Source organism: Diuraphis noxia, unplaced genomic scaffold (genome assembly GCF_037042655.1).
Source record: "Diuraphis noxia isolate RWA-SAM2 unplaced genomic scaffold, SU_Dnox_SAM2 contig0001, whole genome shotgun sequence".
Taxonomy (NCBI): domain Eukaryota; kingdom Metazoa; phylum Arthropoda; class Insecta; order Hemiptera; family Aphididae; genus Diuraphis; species Diuraphis noxia.
Genome location: NW_028301711.1, coordinates 35,159,946 through 35,180,138, shown reverse-complemented (window position 1 = coordinate 35,180,138; position 20,193 = coordinate 35,159,946). Strand labels below are relative to the sequence as shown.

Here is a 20,193-nt window from a genome sequence, read left to right as displayed (position 1 = left end):
AAACAGCTCAAAACAAATCTAAATATTTTGAAAATTTTATCAAATATAGAAAATGCCTATATAAACTGCTGAATATAAACATTCAGTCAAAATCTCAAGTATCTGCAGTCATTTGTTTTAGAGTTACACCAAAATAAGGAAATCGCTAAATGTGAAAATCCAATGTGATAAAAATTTAAATTTCAAATGCTCATAAAAATTTAATTTGAATATCCGGTGGACTTTTTATTTGTGATAAAGATTGAAAAACATTTAAGGAATCTTGTATTAAATTTTCAAATCTTAGATATAAAAGGAAATTTTTTTATGAATTTCTAGCTTAAAATAATTTGTGGAATTTTCGTGATTTTTACGTATTTTGTCAGAATTCAAACTTTGAATGCTTATTGAAGTCAAAAATCGAAGCACTTTTATTGCCCCAAAACGTGATGACAGACACAAAAAAAAAGCACACATCATGGTAAAATCAATACATTCATCGCTCCGCTCAGAATCTAAAATGAAATAATTAATAATTGTAGTTCTTATCCCTGTGAATCTTATCAAAAAACCAGAATTTTAGAATTCATTATTTCGTGAGATATCGGAATGGGTAAATCCTTGCGGGACACCCTATTTGTTCATGGCAAACACCGATCACCCCTCTCAGCCGTCAACAAAAAATAAAATAAAATACTCCCAAAGTGGTAAAGTAATTTATATTTATTACTTTACCGATAAATAATATTACTTACTTAAAAATACTTTACCAAAGTAATATTATCGAAGTACATCAGTCATCACTACTGTCGTGGCCACCACTAATTATTTATCACATTTATTTAATAAAGATTAAAGGTTATCTCTTATCAGATATCACGAATTGCAAATCGACTGTATTGGGATTAGCGGCTGCCGGCTTCTAAATTTTGTATGGTGATGAAGATATTTTATTGCTCATTGTAATAATAAACTTTTGTAATAATCGTTATTCGTTCGACGTACGTTTTTACGAAAATGATGTCCCAGAGCAGTGCACCAGTTTTAGTGTTGAACACCAACACCAAAAGAAAATTTGGACATAAAGTTCAAAAAGAAAATATAGCAGCAGGTAAAAATTTATCTTTTACATCTTTTATCGATATTTTTTAATTTTCGTTCAAATTTTATAATAAAAAAGTTTTAGATTCTGAGCGGAGTGATGAGTATTGATTTTACAATGATGTGTGTGTGTGTGTGTACATGATAAGTTGTCGAAATAATACTTTGATGTTCAACTTCAGTAGATAGCTTTTTCGGTTGGAAAGTGAATCTATTTGCTACATTGGGTAGATACAATTTTGAATTTTCCAGTAACTTTCAAAAGCACCGGGAGAAACAGAAAAAAATTAAGGAAAAACGGGAATTTTTACGAAAATAGATTTTAGATATTGATGTAATTCTAAAACAAATTACCATAGACACCTGAACTTTTCACTGGGTAATAGTGTAATTTTTTATACTTGATAAAATTTTCAAAACATTTCAAATCTTTATAAGTTATTTATAGACTTTTAAATTTTCAATCTTTTTAGTTTTTTTTTTATAAATGACAATAAGATTTAATCGTTGGGTAAAAATGCTTCAAAATTTAATACAAGACTTCTTATATAATGTCACAATGGTAGTTAAAAAGTTTTAAAAATACATAGTCATAATTTTTTTTAATAAGCATTGAAAGTTTGAATTTTGACACAATATGTAAAAATCACAAAAATTTGCAATTTTTTTCGAGTTAGAAATTCATAAAAATTTATCTTTAAAATCTAAGGTTTGAAAATTCAATACAAGATTTTTTATGAGTTTTTCTACTTTAATCAAATAAAAAAATGCTTACCAGAAAGTCAAATTAAATTTTTATGAGTGTTTGAATTACAACTTTGGATATTCACTCAATTTCTCTTTACCAATAATCTTATATTGTTGTTTTTCGAAAACGAATAATTGTAGAAACTTGAAATTTATACCAAATGATTATTAATTATTTCATCAATTCCTATATTTGATAACATTTTAAAAATATTTCAACAATTTTTGAGTTATTTATCGACATTTGAAATTTTCTGTTTTTAGTTTTTTATTCTATAAATGTCAATAATAGTTCATTTTAATTCATTGGGTCAAAAAACTTGAAAATTTAATACAAGGATCCCTATAAGTTGATATAATAGCAGTTTGAAAGTATATAAACTGCATAGGTTTATTTTTTTATAACCATTGAGTGTTCTAATTTTGACAAAATTTATTTTATTGAAAAATTACAAATTCTTTGATTGTTAAAAATGTATAAAACGCTTAACTTTTATAGCTAAGGATTACAAATTTAAAACAAGGTTCCACATGAGTAATTAATTCTGTGGTAAAAAAAAATCTAAGAACTATACAAACGTGGTTTTTTTTTAGTTATTTTATTGAAATTTAAAAATATTGTTGGGTACTGAAAATTTCTAGAGTTAGTTTATATTCTTATATTAATAGTTAATGTCATTAATGACTTATATTAATACTTTATAATAAATAATAAATTGTATATTATACCTACTATGAATGACCAAGTGATTCGGATACATAATGAATCTGATTAATTAATTTGGAATTTACTTTATAGGTACCTACAACCTACATTATTTTATTTTTATTTTTTTGAAATATTAAAAACATAATTAATATAGTATAAAACTATAAAATATCCTAGACAAATCGTCTTTGCTCAGAATCGTTTTTTGTATGCAATGATATAATATTATTGAAATCAAATTTAATACGATCAATATTACAGTAACCCACTTATACAGCAGAGCAACAGCAACCCGCTTCTTTTTTTTTATATCTAACACATATATTAATTTTGTAGACACACCTATGTAAATTTATTATATCAGTTCTTCAACTATTAAGAATATTAGTTTTCTTTTTTTAAATTTAATATAATTTTTAAATGTAAGAATTATTGTATTAACCATCATTGGTGTCATAGTGAATTATGCTCAACATATTATTTTGACTTATGAAAATCATTAGTTTAAATAATATACCATATTTTTGATTAATATTTAACTATAATTACAGGCAAAGCAATTGCAGATGTGGTGCGTACTTGCATTGGACCCAGAGCTATGCTTAAAATGTTAATGGATCCAATGGGTGGAATTGTAATGACAAATGATGGAAATGCTATCCTAAGAGAAATCACTGTCCAGCATCCAGCAGCCAAATCTTTTATTGAGATTGCTCGTACGCAGGATGAAGAAGTTGGTGATGGTACTACTTCAGTAGTAGTACTTGCAGGTGAAATTTTGGGTGTTGCTGAACAATTTTTGGAACAAAAAATTCATCCAACTGTTATCATTAAGGCTTACCGCCAAGCTCTTGAAGACATGTTAAATATTTTAGATAAAGAATTTAGTATTCCTTTACCTATGGATGATGAAAATAAACTGATTGAAGTTATTCAATCATGTATAGGTACTAAATTAATTGGCACCTGGTCAGACTTAGCTTGCAGCATTGCTTTAAATGCAGTTAAAACAGTAAAAATTAAAGAGAATGGTCGTACTGAAATTGATATAAAAAGGTATGCTAAGGTAGAGAAAGTGCCTGGCGGTGCAATTGAAGATTCTGAATTATTAAATGGTATTATGTTAAACAAAGATATCACGCATCCTAAGATGAGAAGATTAATCAAAAATCCTAGAATTATTCTTTTAGATTGTTCTTTAGAGTTCAAAAAAGGTGAAAGTCAAACAGAGGTGGAAATTGTTAAAGAAACTGATTTCACTAGGTTATTACAAATTGAAGAAGAGTATATAGAACAAATGTGCAATGATATTATTGCCATGAAACCTGACTTGGTATGTACTGAGAAAGGAGTTTCTGATTTGGCACAACATTACTTAATGAAAGCGAATATATCCGTACTCAGACGTTTAAGAAAATCTGATAACAATCGTATTGCAAGAGCTTGTAATGCTACTATAGTGACACGAACAAATGAACTTCGTGAAATCCATGTTGGTACTGGAGCTGGTCGTTTTGAAATTAAAAAAATTGGTGACGAATATTTCACATTTATTACTGAATGTATCAACCCAAAAGCCTGTACAATTTTACTTAGGGGGCCAAGCAAAGATATACTAAATGAAGTTGAGAGGAATTTACAAGATGCTTTGCATGTGGCTAAAAACATTATGTTGAACCCAAGATTGGTTACTGGTGGTGGTTCTATTGAAATGGCTATATCACAGGCGTTGGTGAAAAAAAGTTCAAATATAGCAGGTGTTGTACAATGGCCATATAAAGCTATCGCACAAGCATTAGAAGTGATACCACGCACTCTTTTGCAAAATTGTGGAGTTAGCACTATAAGGACAATGACATCATTAAGAGCCAAGCATGCAATCAGAGGTAATGAGTATTGGGGTATTAATGGTGAAACTGGAGAAATGTCCAATATGAAGGATTTTAAGGTATGGGAACCAATTGTAGTTAAATTGCAAGTATATAAAACTGCGATCGAGACTGCTATATTATTAGTGCGAATTGATGATATTGTATCAGGAACTAAGAAAATTGGAGATGATGGACAGCCAAAACCATCTACACAGCCAACTGAAGAATCTATGAAGGAATAATTCATGTTTTTATTGATCACTTAATTAATTTAAAAAACATTTCTATACTTTCCAAAACTTGTTTATGCTCAATTTTACTAAATACTTTGTCTAATGCTTGTTCATGTTATTAAAATTATTTATTTTTACTTAAATAACGTTAATATTAAATAAAATCATTTCTAGCATTATAAATTATTTTTGATAGTAATTTAAAAAAAATAACTCCAAAAGTTATTAATATATTTTAACGTATAATAGAAAAAAAATATTTTAATTGCTAAAAAATTTTAAATTTGTGAAAAATATTTTTATTTTTTCATTATTACTATGATAGTATGATTATTATTTGTAGTGATAACAAAATAATTTACTAGCTTATTATATGACTATAATATGATAAAACACATCTTAATTATACAATATTGGGCATACAACCATGAGATCAATTTATAAAGATTTTTTTTTAATACAAGTAAGTCTTAGGTCTCAAGGGCTAAAGGCATTAACAAAAGATTGCAGGTGGCATGCTTGTGTAAGACAAGATCTATCTCACATGTAGATCTTTTTTAAATAACATGCTTTCAATCAGTTAAAGATTAGATAGATATTGAAGACTGTAGATGTGATTAAGATAAATTAGTTAAACATATTGAAAAACAATGTACTTTTTGGTTATTGTGATTACCTTTTTTTCCTAGTTATCACAATTCAATTATAGCTACTGTCAATTTTTTTGGGTATACATAACTATTACCTTTGGGGAATTTGCAAAGAAAATTAAGTATGCTATTTAGTTGAGCTTAAAGGTAGTACTGGAGACTACACGGTGTACATAGTGCATATACACATTAGATCACAAATTATTTAAATAATGATAATACAACTACTTTTTAATTTCTCATTTAAATTATTGAGATATTTATAAAAACAGATTTAGAAGGAGTTGGTTGTAATCATCTAACTGGATAAATTACATACAACTAATAACCCTCAAACTGGTTATGGTAATTGCCAGTGTTATTAAGTCCTTGTACTTCTATAATTTAGATTTATAAAGAAATTTAATTTCTATTTTTGTTGTGTATATTGTTTTAAATTTTATCACAATTGTCTGTTGAATTGTATATTGTTTAACTATGTATACCAATTCAATATATTAAATTATATTAGTTATTATTGATATAACATGAAATGCTACAATCATGTTTAACAACTTACCATTTTTATATAATATGTTTTGATAAATATATTTTCATATTACCACAGAATATATTAAATTTAATCTATTCTGTGTTATTACTTTGAATTAAAATAAGGTATTCACTTGTGGTTATTAAATTGTGACAACTGACAGTAGTCCACTGAATAGCAAGGATAACCAAAAAGTACTAAACAATTTTATAGTTTGGGAATTTCCTTGACGCGGATATGACACGGTTTATTTATAATGCTTATTAATAGTGCAAATAAATAAGATACATTATCTTGAGCATATTCAATGTGTGCATACTTAATAATCCCAGCACTTAAAATAAATTATTTTATCAATGTCAAAATTAATAATTATCATCATAAAAAAAATTAATACATGAGTAGTTAAATACATAAAATGAAGCGTTTACCATGCTTTTTATTTTTTCATAAATAATATAATACAAATTGTTCACACTTAAATCATAAGGTGATTACACTCACATAAATAAAAAAAAAAAACAATTTTGATATAAAAAATATGCGCTACATAATAACGTTGATTATGTAAGAAATAGTTTAAATTAAGTAGCTATAAATGAGTTAAGTCATAAATAGGTTTACAATAATAATGTCTATGAGTGTATCTAAATCATATAACAGTAATAAAATGAGATTCAGTTCGAAAATGTCCACTTAATAAAAAAAAGAACAAGCATCGAATCAATATAAAATTGTAAATGAATAATAGTAATTTGATACTTGTTTGATAGATTGCTGTTCACTTATCTTTTGCTAATTTCTACTTTTACGCCTGAAAACCATTAAAACCATATAAAATTAGAAAAATTATCATAATTTTCCGAGTGTTCACTCGGGTAAAAACATTTCATTGGAATTTAAGAAAACAGTGATATTCAATTCTTAGAAAACAACACTGGATTTAAACCATGAAGTAAAATGAGCAAAATAATAATAAATAAATAAAAATGTATGTACTTTCAATGATTTCCAATTTCATTCTGTTCAATTCTTTGCGTATTTCACGTAGTATATCTTGTTTTAATGTCTGTAACTCTAATGATATATTTGATATACAATTGTCTCCAAAAGACTTAGATGCAATCAAGTCTTCAGTGGAAGTGGCAGACAATTGTTTTCGGCCAAGTTTAGGACTTTCACAACCATTTAATGAGCTTTTTTGACTATCGTTACGACTCCAATTTTTTTTGTCGCCAGGTGATACACTTTCATCCTATAGAGAAAAATTTAAATAATTACAGTATGGCAAAAAATTTTTAACATGTATGGACAATATGTTGTAAAATTTATTAAGCACAGATGCCTATTAACGGGAAATTATAATTGTACACACTACAAAAGTATCAAAGGTAAGGACATAATTTTGGGTAGTTAACTAATGGTGCCCTTAAAATATAGCTTCATGTAAAATAATAATATTCAAATTGTTGTTAAGATAATACCTAACCTATAATACTTACTTGAGGACAATCAATTGGTTCTTTCTTTTCAACAGCAGCTCGACGTCTTGCTAATGTACGTGCCATTTCATCCATCATTGATGCCATACCAGTTTGGCCACCGTTAGCATTTCTACCAAGGGTCCCGTAATTTCCACTTCCACCACTGCTAGCACTACTCGTAGACGAGCCACTATTTTCGGCTGGATGCTGCTTTAGTGTTAATAAAATCAAAGGACATCAAAATTAAATTTTATCTCAGACATACGGTTTTATTATATAATTACATACCTTATTGGTACGTTTTAAGCGAGCTGCTTGTAACTGTATAGCTAATGAGGATGTCTGATCAGCAACAGATTCGCTGTGATCAACTTCTCCATTACTACTAGGTCTTGGTAGACTGCCAGGCATTGGAGGAGGTTGAGGAGGCAATGGGCTAGACATACCTGGTGGAGGAGGGGGAGGAACTGGTGCTGGCGGAGCCGATGATGTGCGATGGTGGCCTGATGAAGGCAACTGAGGAGGTGCAGGTGGAATGGTTGGTAAGCCGTTTGTTGTACTAACGACTAAAATAATACAAAATTATTTTTATTCCATAAAATATATAAGTCTTTGATTATAACTAATAATACTAGTTTTAAGAAAACATTTTAATTAAATTATTTTCAATAATTGCAGCTTACTTTGATTTTGCTGAGACATTCTCCTCTCTTGGATAATTGCAGCATCGTCTTTCGTCATACTTCTGAAATGATTAGGTACATTATTTGTACACCAATCTCTGAGTTAAATAAGTAATTAGATACAGTAATTTATTGGATCTATAAAATACGTTTATGACAATACCTGTATCCCATATCTTCATCATACTGTCCATTTGCTTGTTGATATATAGGAGGTGCTGGAGGTGGTATATGATTATGAGGATTATTAATATTATTTCTGGATACAGAATCTAGAACCTAAATTTAAGAAATGCTTAATAAACCTTTTTGTAACTTTAATCCAATAATTTAGTACAGTTATGTCAAATACCTCAAGAGCATACACCATAGCTCGTGCAAAAGAATCAGCATCTTCTTTGCTACTAAAATTCAAACCATATACATGTTTATTATCTCTCCATTGGTGGAATGTTGTTGTTGCTTGATTATATTTAAGAGTCTTTAAAATGACACAGTTAATAACAACCTGTATAACACATTAAAACACAAACATATTTTTAAAGAAATGTGATTTGATGCAGAGTAAAAAAGAAATTCTATTAAGCAGTGTTAATGAATATTTTGATAATTTATTTAATGTAAAGAAAATATATCAAAAATGGATTTAAATTTTAAACGAAAACTAAAACCCAAAATTAGTGTTAACCATAGGCGCAAATAGTGTTTAAGATTTGAGAGGGAGTGGGGCTGAAACTCAGGTACTACTTTTAAGAGGTTTTTCAGGTACAGTAGAACTTTGATTAACCGTCACTGACGTGACCGGGGCTATGACGGTTAATCGAATAGACGGATAACGGAAATTTTGCAAAAAAAAACGTGTATATACATATACACACATTTATTATATTTTTTACGTGTGTGTACTTTAAAAAATGTATGTACTTACATATAACAAATTATAAACATACATACCACACATATTATAAAAAAATCTGTAATTTTAATTTGATTTTTTGACTCTCTATTTTTAGCAGCAATATAACGTATTTGATGTACATATTACAAACTATTTTTATACACTTGATAGTTACTGTGTTGGGCACCATGGCGAGTTTATTGCGATTGTCTAATCGCCTAATTATTTTTATTTTTTTGGCGATGATCGATGACGGATAACAGAGAGTGACGGATAATCGAAGTTCTACTGTATTACCTAATTCTTATAAAAAAAAAAAAATGTTTTCAATATTTAAAATCTAATTTTTTTTTTAACGGGAGAGGAGGTAGACCCGGGCACACCTTAACCCAAATGGCAAATGTTATTTGTATCTATGATGTTAACATATTTTAGGTACCAAAGAAAAATTAACTTTTATATTTTAAATATTAAGCATAACATTTTTAATTTATAAAATTACCTCATGGTCTTGTAGTTTTCTTCCAACTACACGGAATGTATTGTTGATCACATGCTTAAAAATGTGTACTTTACTAAGGCCTGATGATGTTCCACTTGGAACCCATTTTTTGCTGTTGTCATCATAAATCATCACAGATGCCCTGGCTGATGTAATACTTGTTTCACTAAAATGATCAATAAAATAAAACTATTTACAATAGGTACATATTTTTACCTAAATAATAATAGATAGTTTAATTTATGTAGTGTAACCGAAGGTTGATCTTATCAAATTGTATAACTAAGTTATAACGAAACAGTATTAATTGTTATTTAAATTTTTTTTTTCACTTTTAGGTACTTTTTACTTTTGGCAACTACCAACCACATTACACATAGACCCAAGGTGGCTATTCATTATCTGAACTTTCACGGATTATATTTAAGCCAAAATATTCACCAACAAACCCTCGACTTCATAAGTAAAACCATCTTGAGTAGCTCTCAAGATAGGGTTAGGTTCATTTAGGTTACTTTGAGACCTACTCAAGGTGGTCTTACATCATAGAAAATCAAAGGATGTTTTCAATTTAAATTGTCCAGGCAAGAGCAGTTATCGAGTAACACAACCTGGTTTATATGGTTAGTTGTCGTAATTAACAAAAATTACACACTCTTTTTTTCTTTTAAACAGATAACATACAAACAACATGATTACTTTATTTAAAATAAAGAGGTTAGATGATAATCAAAAAATTTTAAATTTTGATTTAATAAGATTTTGCTATGATCAATGATATTTTAAAATTATTTTATATTTTAATTTTAATAGTGAGACATGGGTATAGTTGAATTTAAATCAGTGATATAAAACCTTAAACAAATAATAGAAGATTAAAAAAATTATATATGTAACAATCATACCTACACCTACCTACCAATATAAATTACTTGGTTGAATATTATACCTTCTGGTATTTTTCTGTTATTAACTTTGTTATCTCGACTACAACACCAATGCCGTAAATAACACCAGTCAATAATTCAGTTGTTGCAGACTGCAGTCATTTTTGTGACGATAACGTCATATTAGCTCATTCAATTGCTGTTACCTATTTCTAATTATATATTTTTTTGTCAAAATCTCATTATTGGCCTCCTATAAGCTCTACCTTAAAAAAAATTCTTTTGCCGCCAATTTTCGATAACACATTGAAAAATATTTTTAAAAGTTGGTCACCTAAAATAATAAAAAATAATAATACAGTGGAATAAGACTATTCTGAAGCATTTTGTTCTAAATCTAATATATTGGACATGTTTTTATCACCCCATAAGAACATTAAGAAGAATAAACTCATGTAAAATGTATTTGGATTACCTTTTCTTTATTCTGTAGTTTTTCTAATATCTATTATACTTGAATAAATGACAATTCAAGTGGATTGTGTATTAAAAAACGGAACTATAAAGACAAAACTATGACGGAATTGAAACTATTAGCAGTCTGCATATTGAGCGGTAGTCTAGACAACGAAAAAGTACATACTCGAGTACATGGTATCTATCATGTTATAATTTAATATATTTTTACTACCTAGGTAGCTAAACATTTATATTTATAGAAAAATTAAAACGAGAGATGGATAAGAGTGTAACAATAATAAATAGTCTGATAAAAAAAAAAATTAAAAAAATATATCAATATTTTTCTTCATGTACAATATTGTCAGTATGTGTGATATACTAATAACATGTTTTGTGCAACTAATAAAACATATTTCTCATAATAAGTGAACAAAAACAATATTTTAAAATTATAAACTTTGTACGACTTTGTATTAAGCCCATATAAATTATACATACTTTCCTAATACTATAAAATCATTTAATTATAAATATTATATTATTGAAGATAATAACAATATACAGAAATTATTAAATGTCCATTATATAAACACTAAACATTCATAAAATATATTTTGTATGAAACATTATCTACTAAATACTATATGTGGGTGATAACTTATTACTAAGATATAATAACCATAAAAAATTATATTGGCTGTCATTATTTTTTATGTGACATTTTTTTGTGATTTGTGAATTCTATTATCAACTTCCTGTTTTAATTGTTGGGTTTAACTTAAATGTTTACAGTTATATGTTGTAGGTTCAATTAAATAGCCTACATAAATAACAATAAACAAAAAACAAATGACACACTAGATGATACTCTGTAAATATTTTATAGGTGAAATAAATTAGGCACCCAATGGCATAAAATATTCTTGGAAGTAAATTAGTATTCTAAACAATTTTTACTAATTTTACGATGGGCACAACTATTGGTAAACTGTTGAAGTAAATTTTATATTTGTAAATAAAATACAATAATCTCATTTTACAGTCAATAATTAAAATTTGTAAATCATTTGATATTAAAACATAAAATAATCAAAAACACTAAATTAGTATCATTAGTCATTATTATTATATTAGTTAATCACCAAGATAACGAATACTTAAGATATTTGTCGGCTAATTGGAATTCAAAGTTTCCAAAATGACTCATAGATAAATTAGTAATTTCATTAATTGGTTTAGAAATTGTAAAACAGTATTGTTATTCCGCGAAGGTCTAATACAGTAATGACACAGACGGTCATTAGAGACTATCTACGTAGTTTTCTAATTTTACGATAACAATAATCACGGACAAAAGTAAATAAAATAAATGCATTTAATGATTTGAAAAAAAAACATTATTCTCACATTAACATATCTGACATTCTTGTGTAGTTGTGCAGATAAGATAAAAGGGACGAGTTCTTGGGCCGAGTGAAAATAAGGACCGTTCCCGTTTGGCCATGCGAGTGGTGGCGAGTGAGTGCGTTGAGGGGGGTAGGTGAGCGCAGGTGAAACACCGAGTAAAAGTCGTAGACAGGTATGCTCACTCGATTACCTACGACTGGTTTTTTGAAAACAAAACGAAAAAAGACACGAAAGAAAACGACGCTTGCCGAAGTCGGTGGCGGGACGGACGTATTGTCGTGAGGTTCGACGACCGTCGCGCAAGAATGTCGTCGCAACAACTGCCGTAGGTAACACACCTACGACTACCTGGACAGGTCGAACACGGACAGTTTTCACGGGACGCCTGGATATCGATCACTTCTCTCGAAACTAATAAATAAAAAACGCCAGCGGCTTCAGGCGATCGCGGCGACAGGGACGACGACGCGCCGTACGAAAAATGGAAAATTGCAACCGAGCCTCGGGATCCGCGACTCTGCCCAGAGATTGCACGGCGACAAACACGTCGTCTCCGGCACTGAAATCCACCCGCCGGGGTTGGGTGGGGTGCGCGAGCCAGCCGTCAGTGGTGGCGGCGAGATGTGGTTCGGATGCGCGCGGGGCGGGAAAAACATGTAATCGAGAGGAAAACATTGTGCGATTTAAATAAAAACATAGAGCTAGGTGGTACCTACAGCCTACCGCAAGCGGTACACGCCGGTAACCGAAAACGGGGTGGGTAGGATAGCTACGCGACCGTCCTCGCATTGCAATGACATATTGAAATATCACCAAAGTTTCGGTGAATAAGTACTTAGGTATAGCAATAACAATACAAGCACAACGGGGACTCACCTCATGATTGATAAGGCGGCGGCAGTGGTGGTCGCGTCCAAAGATTCCGCCGCCGTCGTGGTCGCGGTCGTGGCCGTGGCCGCAGTTCAGGATTAGAAGAGACAGTCGTCGTCGGCGGCGGCGGCGGACGGGCAACCGCTCGGCATCACAGACGTCGTCGCCGTATGTCGTGAACGAGTGCAACGACTGGCGGCGACGCAAAAAAACGGGGCGCACACGCAGTACACTAACCGGACTGACGGTCGCACGTCGGAGGTTCGTCTGCCGATGAGTTACTACCACAACTGCTGATGTTCATCACACACGGCACACACGGGTGTATTTACCTTGTGTTATTATACTATTTCTGTATACTGTATAATATAAAGATACGAGCGACGCACACACGCACAGAATGCACACACAAACAGTCGAGACGTGCACAACGCCACCCATTCGAAGCGAATGCGTTTTGTTACTGACACTGTCGTCTTCTGTGTGCGCGTGTGTGCGCGGAATGGATTGGGTACTGCTTATTCCTCCGCCACTACCGTACCCACCGCGGTGCTGTGGTGTAGGTACACGTACGGCGCGCGCACGCACGGCAGCCGATGGGTCGCGGTGTTCGCGAGACGTCCGCGGTGCGCGGTGTGTCGATAGGTGCTGTCGTACAGCGGTGGGGGCGAGCCGCCGAGAGCGGACAAAAAAAAAAATACCAACAACAATCATAATAATAAAAACACGGGCCCCGACGATCGACGGCGGCGTGTTCGTCAATCGCAGTCCGCACCGCAACGCTGCGCTCCGCCCGCACCGATGACGGACTATTGCAATTTGCAGTACGCATTAATTTATATTTTATGGGATGAATCATAGACATGATGGATAATTTCCCTTTTGATTACTATTTTCGGAGTAATAGAACATTTCCAACTGATAAATTTTTTGATGAAGATATTTTTAAAAATGTTTATTTAAAAGTTAAAACAATAAAAGGAATTACCTATATCATTATTAAAATTTAAAATGATAAGAAATGTTTAAAACAAGACACAACTACACAAGTATTTTAATTTATAATAAACACAATATTTAAATTTTACCAAACCCATAAAATAATATTGTACTGTACTGTATACCTACTGGGTATCATTTAATAAAATACATATAATATAATTTTAACAGAAAGTCTCCGCTTAGAATCGTTTTTTCGTATACGTTGATTTTAGATCATTGAATTCAAATTTAACATATCCTCTACACTACAGTCTACAGTGACTGTAGACACCATTCTATATAGGATAATTCATCAAGCATACTCACTCCCTTTTTTTATCTCTAATAATGAAGTTATAACTCTTATAAGTTATTCAAATCTGATTTTTGGAATCTTTAAATATACTCGCGGAAAGTCAGAACATGTTTTCAAATTCTTGAGATTTTTTTATGCTACTTATTAAGGAGTTTTCTGTGGCGATACAAACTTTAGTTTTTCAAAGGAGAATCTATATTTTTTACTGTAAATTATTAAGTGGATAATTTTTTTGAGAATTTGAATGTATTGAAATCGAAATTCTAATGAGTAGATTTTGAGTTGCTTAACTTTGTGTTATAATGATAAAAGGTCAATATGGTTTAGGCACAGTATAAAAAATAATATTATTTAATATAATAATATTATTCTTTATACTGTGGTTTAGGTTTATAAGATATATGTTATATGTGCAATGGCGTACTAACGGGTGATAGCCCCCCCCCCCCAACAAAAAAAAGATCCAAGTACGCCACTGGCAATCTATGTGAATTTGAAAATATTAGTCATTAATCTTTACCGATATTAAATAAAATAAAAAAATAAAATATTAATTTATCGACATTAATAATTTGTAAAAACAACCTAATAGTATCAGAAATACTTATTCCAATAGTACGCGTATTTCATTCTAAAATGATTTTTAAGTACTATTATCATTTGTACTAACATTTTAATAACTCGGAAACTACTGTTGTATCATTCAAATTTTGATTTCAATACATCAACGCTTACCTAATTTTTATTATTATTTTAATGTACTTTTTATTATTTAAAATAGATTCACAGTTTCACTTTCAAAAATATAGGTGGAAAATATGTATCATAAGAAATTGTCAAACACCGAAAATATTCAGTTGATGGTGATGGTGAGAATTCTCACAGTGATTCAATTTATTGTACCTATACACCCAGAAAAATGTGTCGTAATATCTATGAAAAACATATACTGATTTAATGAAAATCGGGTATGATTTTGAGCCAATTATATTGGTTCATAAAAACATGAATTTAATTTTCGTTAATCCATGAAATTTAGTGCTTAATTAATTTAATTCCAAATTCCCTCATTATGGATAACTTCATACTCAGTTTAATACTATTGAAAAATTGAACTAACAAACTTACATACTAAACTTAATGACATTTTATTCATTAAAAATAACACTTTTTTCAAAGTTTCAAAAATGCTCTGCCTTTGATTTTATTAGTGCACATGCTTAAATTCTATGAATTGTATTTATTAAAACCATGCTGAATTTCATCATATTAAAGGAACTTTACTTTGAATTTAATTATTGATAAACCTAAATTCAATGAAATTACTTAATTAAAATAATACTTTTTTTCATAGTATTCTATATATAGATGTACACATACGCGTTTTTTCTTTTTTTCCGTTTTAAACAGATTACAAACGAAAGAGCTGATGTAAAATCTGTATTTCACTCATACTCGGCATATTCTACTCGTTACTCGTTATAAGTATAATAATAATATAATATAATAATAATAAGAAGAAGAATAAGAATAAGAATAATATAATAATATATAGTAATCTACTAATCTTGTATCATTGATTTTATACTATTATAATTTATAATATAGCCTATAGAACATAGGTAAGGTACCTTACAACCTATGTGAGCATAAAATATTACGAATGCGATGACGGCTCCCTCAGTGTGTGTGTGGCCCTTTGATAATATCCCACGCCAGAAATAAGATAACCATTTATTTTATTTACAAAAAATAACTGAATTGTAAAAACCAAATAACAGTCGTCACTTGAATATCATCTGAATCATCGAAACTATAAAATCCATTTCAACAATTTAGGCTTAAAACGTGTTCCACATCCACGTCCCATGGTTGAAATCTGTATAAACTACAATATTAAACTATGTAAATTTTATTTTTTCATTATTATTTGTTTTGTTATCTATCAATTTTCTATTGGTAATTATAAATGGTTAATCTAAATGCCACATGCCACAGTCTTTAGTCTTTGAGTAGGTAGTAAAAATATAAAAATATTCAATATCAGAATTAAAACACATAATATTGGCCCTTTTGTTTTATTTTTGATTACCTAAAAAAGACATTCTTATGAAATATAGGTGAACACCCTAGTGATCCCGCGCCCTACTAACAAATGCCACGCCTGAGAACACATCAGCTAATTGCAAGCGCACTCAATTAATGAAACATCGGATTTTCACCAAATCATTTTATACAGTCATAGCTACAATAATTTGACATATAAAAAAAATGTTAAGAATTTTTTTTGCGTTGTATGCTCCTTTAATTAATGTTTTAATATTTCTCAGTATCCGACATTTTCTATTATGTACAATAATGTACTCTAAAACTCTGAAAATAATTCAATATATTATAAACTTACATACATAAATAATCATATAAATAAACGTGTAGAACACAACACTATTAGTATACAATTGTATGATAATATACAAAAACCAGATGTGTATAGCTAAAAAAAACGGTACAATTTTAAAAATGTATACTGCTGATTGACGAATGATATTGCAGAATGCGAATACCCATTTTATTTCGAAATATAATAATACAGTAATTTGTGAAGACATAGAAATATACTGTGAATTGGATTTAATTTCCTATAGTAATTATATTAATATCTCAATTAACATTATTATTTATTACTTTAGATTATTTTATTATTATATTTTTCCAGTATGTTATTATCAGAAGGAAACTATATTTGCATTTGTATACATTTTGTTATCGCATAATTATATACGGTTATTCTATCATTATTGATTGCCATTGCCCTATATTTTATTATTTTGATTGTTTAATTAATTATCTAATTTTCTACTATATAATATATATATATATCTGCTTTAATGTTTAATTTTATTCCGATATTCATATATTATACAACTATAGTATAGTACTATTATATATTATATTGTATTCATTATAATAAATTAGTAACCATATCTCTGTATGATATATTGGGAACCACAAATGTTTCATTGAAATTTGTCAATTATTATCTTGTCTTACTTATAATGTACTTACTATAAATCATAAATATACTCATACTTTATCTAAGCATTATATTATAGGTAGTATTATTTATATAATAATTGTAATTATGAAACTCCATATTTTGTCCTATATACTCAATTAATAATTAACATCTATATTCTATATAGGTACCTAACTAAAAAAATTCTTGTAAATTTACAAGTAATTATATTTTAGGTACCTACCTATTTAATAATTTTATAACAGAGTAATAATTTCAGTATAATATCATGACACAAAGCTATCAGAAAAATTTTAATTTGTTTACAATTTCACATAAGTTTACTTAGATATTTACCTAACACCTAGACCTTGGTAGTAGGTTTCTATCTGACAGTAAAAATAGAAAGATTTAAAATTATATTTACCAGCAAGATTCGGTGAATTAATTCGCATATATTATTGAGAATTCTGAAGCGTAGTTAAGTCACCATTCAAATTTAAGACATTAGGGTATCTACGTGGAAGGATATGGGGGTCATATATTCATAGGCCTCGGGAAGTTTTCTATAAATTCCTCAGTAACATAAAAAGAACTATAGAATGTTTCCACAATTTATTAGTTTTACTTGTTATATTTTCCTAAATAATTATTGTTTGGGATCGACTTAATGACTTTTCCATGCTATCAGTGTACTGACATTTATGAAGTAGGTTAGTAGGTACTCAACGTTGAGACGTATTTATTGGGGGGGGGGGGGGGTATCAGGGATGAATTGCCTCCCTTGGATTTTTATCAATATTATTATTTTTATTCTTATAAAATGTCTTATAGGGAGTAACTACCGAAAAAGGTTTTAATAAAAAAATGTACCTATTTACCTTCTAATATCTATAACAACTAAACAACATAACTTTTTTTTTAACAATTTAATTTGGTTTTTAATGGATCATTTTAAACACACTCTTTTAGTAAATACAATAGAGCTTCGACTGGTCGTATTTGATTTACAGCTTCCGCAAATATCTGCATGACTTTATTTGTCACAAGTTCTTCGTGATCGTGATTTGATATCGTTTTTAAAGTTTTCAATTATTTGAATTTGATTGTTCTCCGCGTGGTTGTGTTCAATTTAAAGTTCCTATACAGGGTTTGTTAACTCCGACAATGATGACAGTATTCCTGGGAATTTATTCATAGTTTTGTTACTACATTTCCACCGTTTTGGTTTTGCTAACGTAGGTATATTGAACTATTGAAGGGTATATGAATACCTTATAAATAAATATCCACAACTATTTTGGTGCCTATTTCATTTACTACTTGTATACAATTTCTGAAATTTTTTTTTCGAGAGCAACTATATAATCAACTAACAAAATATTGAACCATACTGACAAAAATTGAAAAATGAAAATTGTTCAGTTACACATACCGTATATTATAGTATGTATAGGTACAAATGCTAAGCACAAAATTCGGATTAATTAATTACCGATCTGGATTGATCAGGATCGAAACAAAAGTATAACAATTCGTTATATAAATATATAAAATACATTGATGTAAAAATAGTATTAGCCATTAGGCATTTAAGCTTAAGCTCTAAGTTTAGTCGAGAAATAATCTCTGTATATCAGTATATCTTGGGGTACCTCGACACTTCTTATTTACAGTCTGGGTGATGACTATTATTTTTTGTTTAAACATACTACTTTTTATAAAATCGATACAGGGTTGACTCATAATATGAAGTACCTATTGAAGTGTAGTAGTATACCTATATACCTATCATTTATTAATGTCAATGAGTTACTATAATGTTTAAACTAAATATTAAAAAGTAGGTTAGTTAATCTTCATTAAAATACCTACAAGTAAAACTCCGGTAAAATAATAAATGCATTACACTTTTGAGATAATGAAATCTTTAAATAACAACTTTTTTAATAATAATTATACTTACTATAGCTGTCCCGGGTCAAGAATTTGTTACCTGTTAAAAATGATATCTCTACTTATATGTTATATGATATAAACTATGTCGAATTTGTTATTCAATATTCGGTGATTCGGTGTATGGTATTCAAAACTTGAAAAATCTCATCAATCATTTTGAATTATTTTTTAGTGCATACTTATAGGTACCTACATTTTTATACAAAGGTATCATTATTTAGAGAAGTGGTTCCCAACCTTTTATGAGTGTGACCCTAAAATTTTAAATTTAACTTTTGGCGACCCAAAAAAAGAACATAATTTGTTTTCTTCCGAAATTGAAATTATAATATAATAAAATATAATATGTAAATGTAAGAAAAGCTTTTGCGACCCACCATGAAAACCTCTGTGACCCTAATTTGGGTCGTAACTCGAGGTTGGGAACCGCTGATTCAGAGCTTAAGTTCTACGTTGATCAGTCAGCGAACGAGTTTACCTACCAGTTAAGACAACTATATAGATTCGATTATATTGTAATAGCAGTATAGCCATCCTGTCAGGTGTTTCCGGTAAGATAGGCTTATGTTAATAGTTTTATATAACTATAGTGTTGAGACTTCCTACGAGTTTACTATGTAGTTGTACTTGTAATATTATTAACAAATACTACTAATTAATACTTTATATTCAATGGACACATATCTGGATTGTATGTATTAATAATTGTGCAATGTGTTTTAGTTATAAGGAAAATAGCACAAGTAGTTAACTCGATTACAAATTATCGTATTATAACAACATTTCAGTTACATGTTGGATGACTTTACATATAGGGATAAGGTAAAGAACGATGGGCAGACGGTTTTAATACAAATGTGAGACATAAACGTTATCGCATTGTCAAATACCTGTGTGACTGTGTGT

The 20,193-nt window shown here is 29.6% G+C and overlaps 2 protein-coding genes across 5 annotated transcripts; one reads left to right on the top strand and one right to left on the bottom strand.

Annotated features, from left to right (window-relative positions):
- Positions 1–855: 855 nt before the first annotated feature.
- LOC107167512 (T-complex protein 1 subunit gamma-like) lies at positions 856–4,823 on the top strand. Its single transcript, XM_015516574.2, has 2 exons — positions 856–1,090; positions 3,088–4,823. The coding sequence occupies exons 1-2, from the start codon at positions 997–999 to the stop codon at positions 4,647–4,649; spliced, it is 1,656 nt and encodes a 551-aa protein (XP_015372060.2). The 5' UTR covers positions 856–996; the 3' UTR covers positions 4,650–4,823.
- A 1,418-nt stretch (positions 4,824–6,241) lies between these two features.
- ena (ENAH actin regulator enabled) lies at positions 6,242–13,498 on the bottom strand. 4 transcript variants are annotated; one of them, XM_015516557.2, is made up of 9 exons: positions 13,022–13,498; positions 9,390–9,555; positions 8,342–8,497; positions 8,153–8,268; positions 7,990–8,087; positions 7,595–7,872; positions 7,325–7,516; positions 6,822–7,077; positions 6,242–6,636 (listed from the first exon to the last, which is right to left on the bottom strand). In XM_015516557.2, the coding sequence occupies exons 1-9, from the start codon at positions 13,024–13,026 to the stop codon at positions 6,608–6,610; spliced, it is 1,296 nt and encodes a 431-aa protein (XP_015372043.1). In that variant the 5' UTR covers positions 13,027–13,498; the 3' UTR covers positions 6,242–6,607. The 4 variants fall into 4 exon arrangements, with proteins under 4 accessions (XP_015372043.1, XP_089074059.1, XP_089074060.1 ...); XM_089217933.1 differs by lacking the exon at positions 13,022–13,498 and adding an exon at positions 12,146–12,177; XM_089217934.1 differs by lacking the exon at positions 13,022–13,498 and adding an exon at positions 12,146–12,177 and having other exon boundaries at positions 7,325–7,513.
- Positions 13,499–20,193: the final 6,695 nt, after the last annotated feature.

What these genes read in the sequence shown, in the direction of transcription:
- LOC107167512 (XM_015516574.2), top strand. Translation starts at nt 997, where the DNA reads ATGATGTCCCAGAGCAGTGCACCAGTTTTAGTGTTGAACACCAACACC. An exon ending in AAAAGAAAATATAGCAGCAG is followed by an intron (nt 1,091 to 3,087) that starts GTAAAAATTTAT and finishes CTATAATTACAG; the next exon opens with GCAAAGCAATTGCAGATGTG.
- ena (XM_089217933.1), bottom strand. An exon ending in GAAAACTACAAGACCATGAG is followed by an intron (nt 8,498 to 9,389) that starts GTAATTTTATAA and finishes TGTGTTATACAG; the next exon opens with GTTGTTATTAACTGTGTCAT. An exon ending in GATGAAGATATGGGATACAG is followed by an intron (nt 8,088 to 8,152) that starts GTATTGTCATAA and finishes TATTTAACTCAG; the next exon opens with AGATTGGTGTACAAATAATG.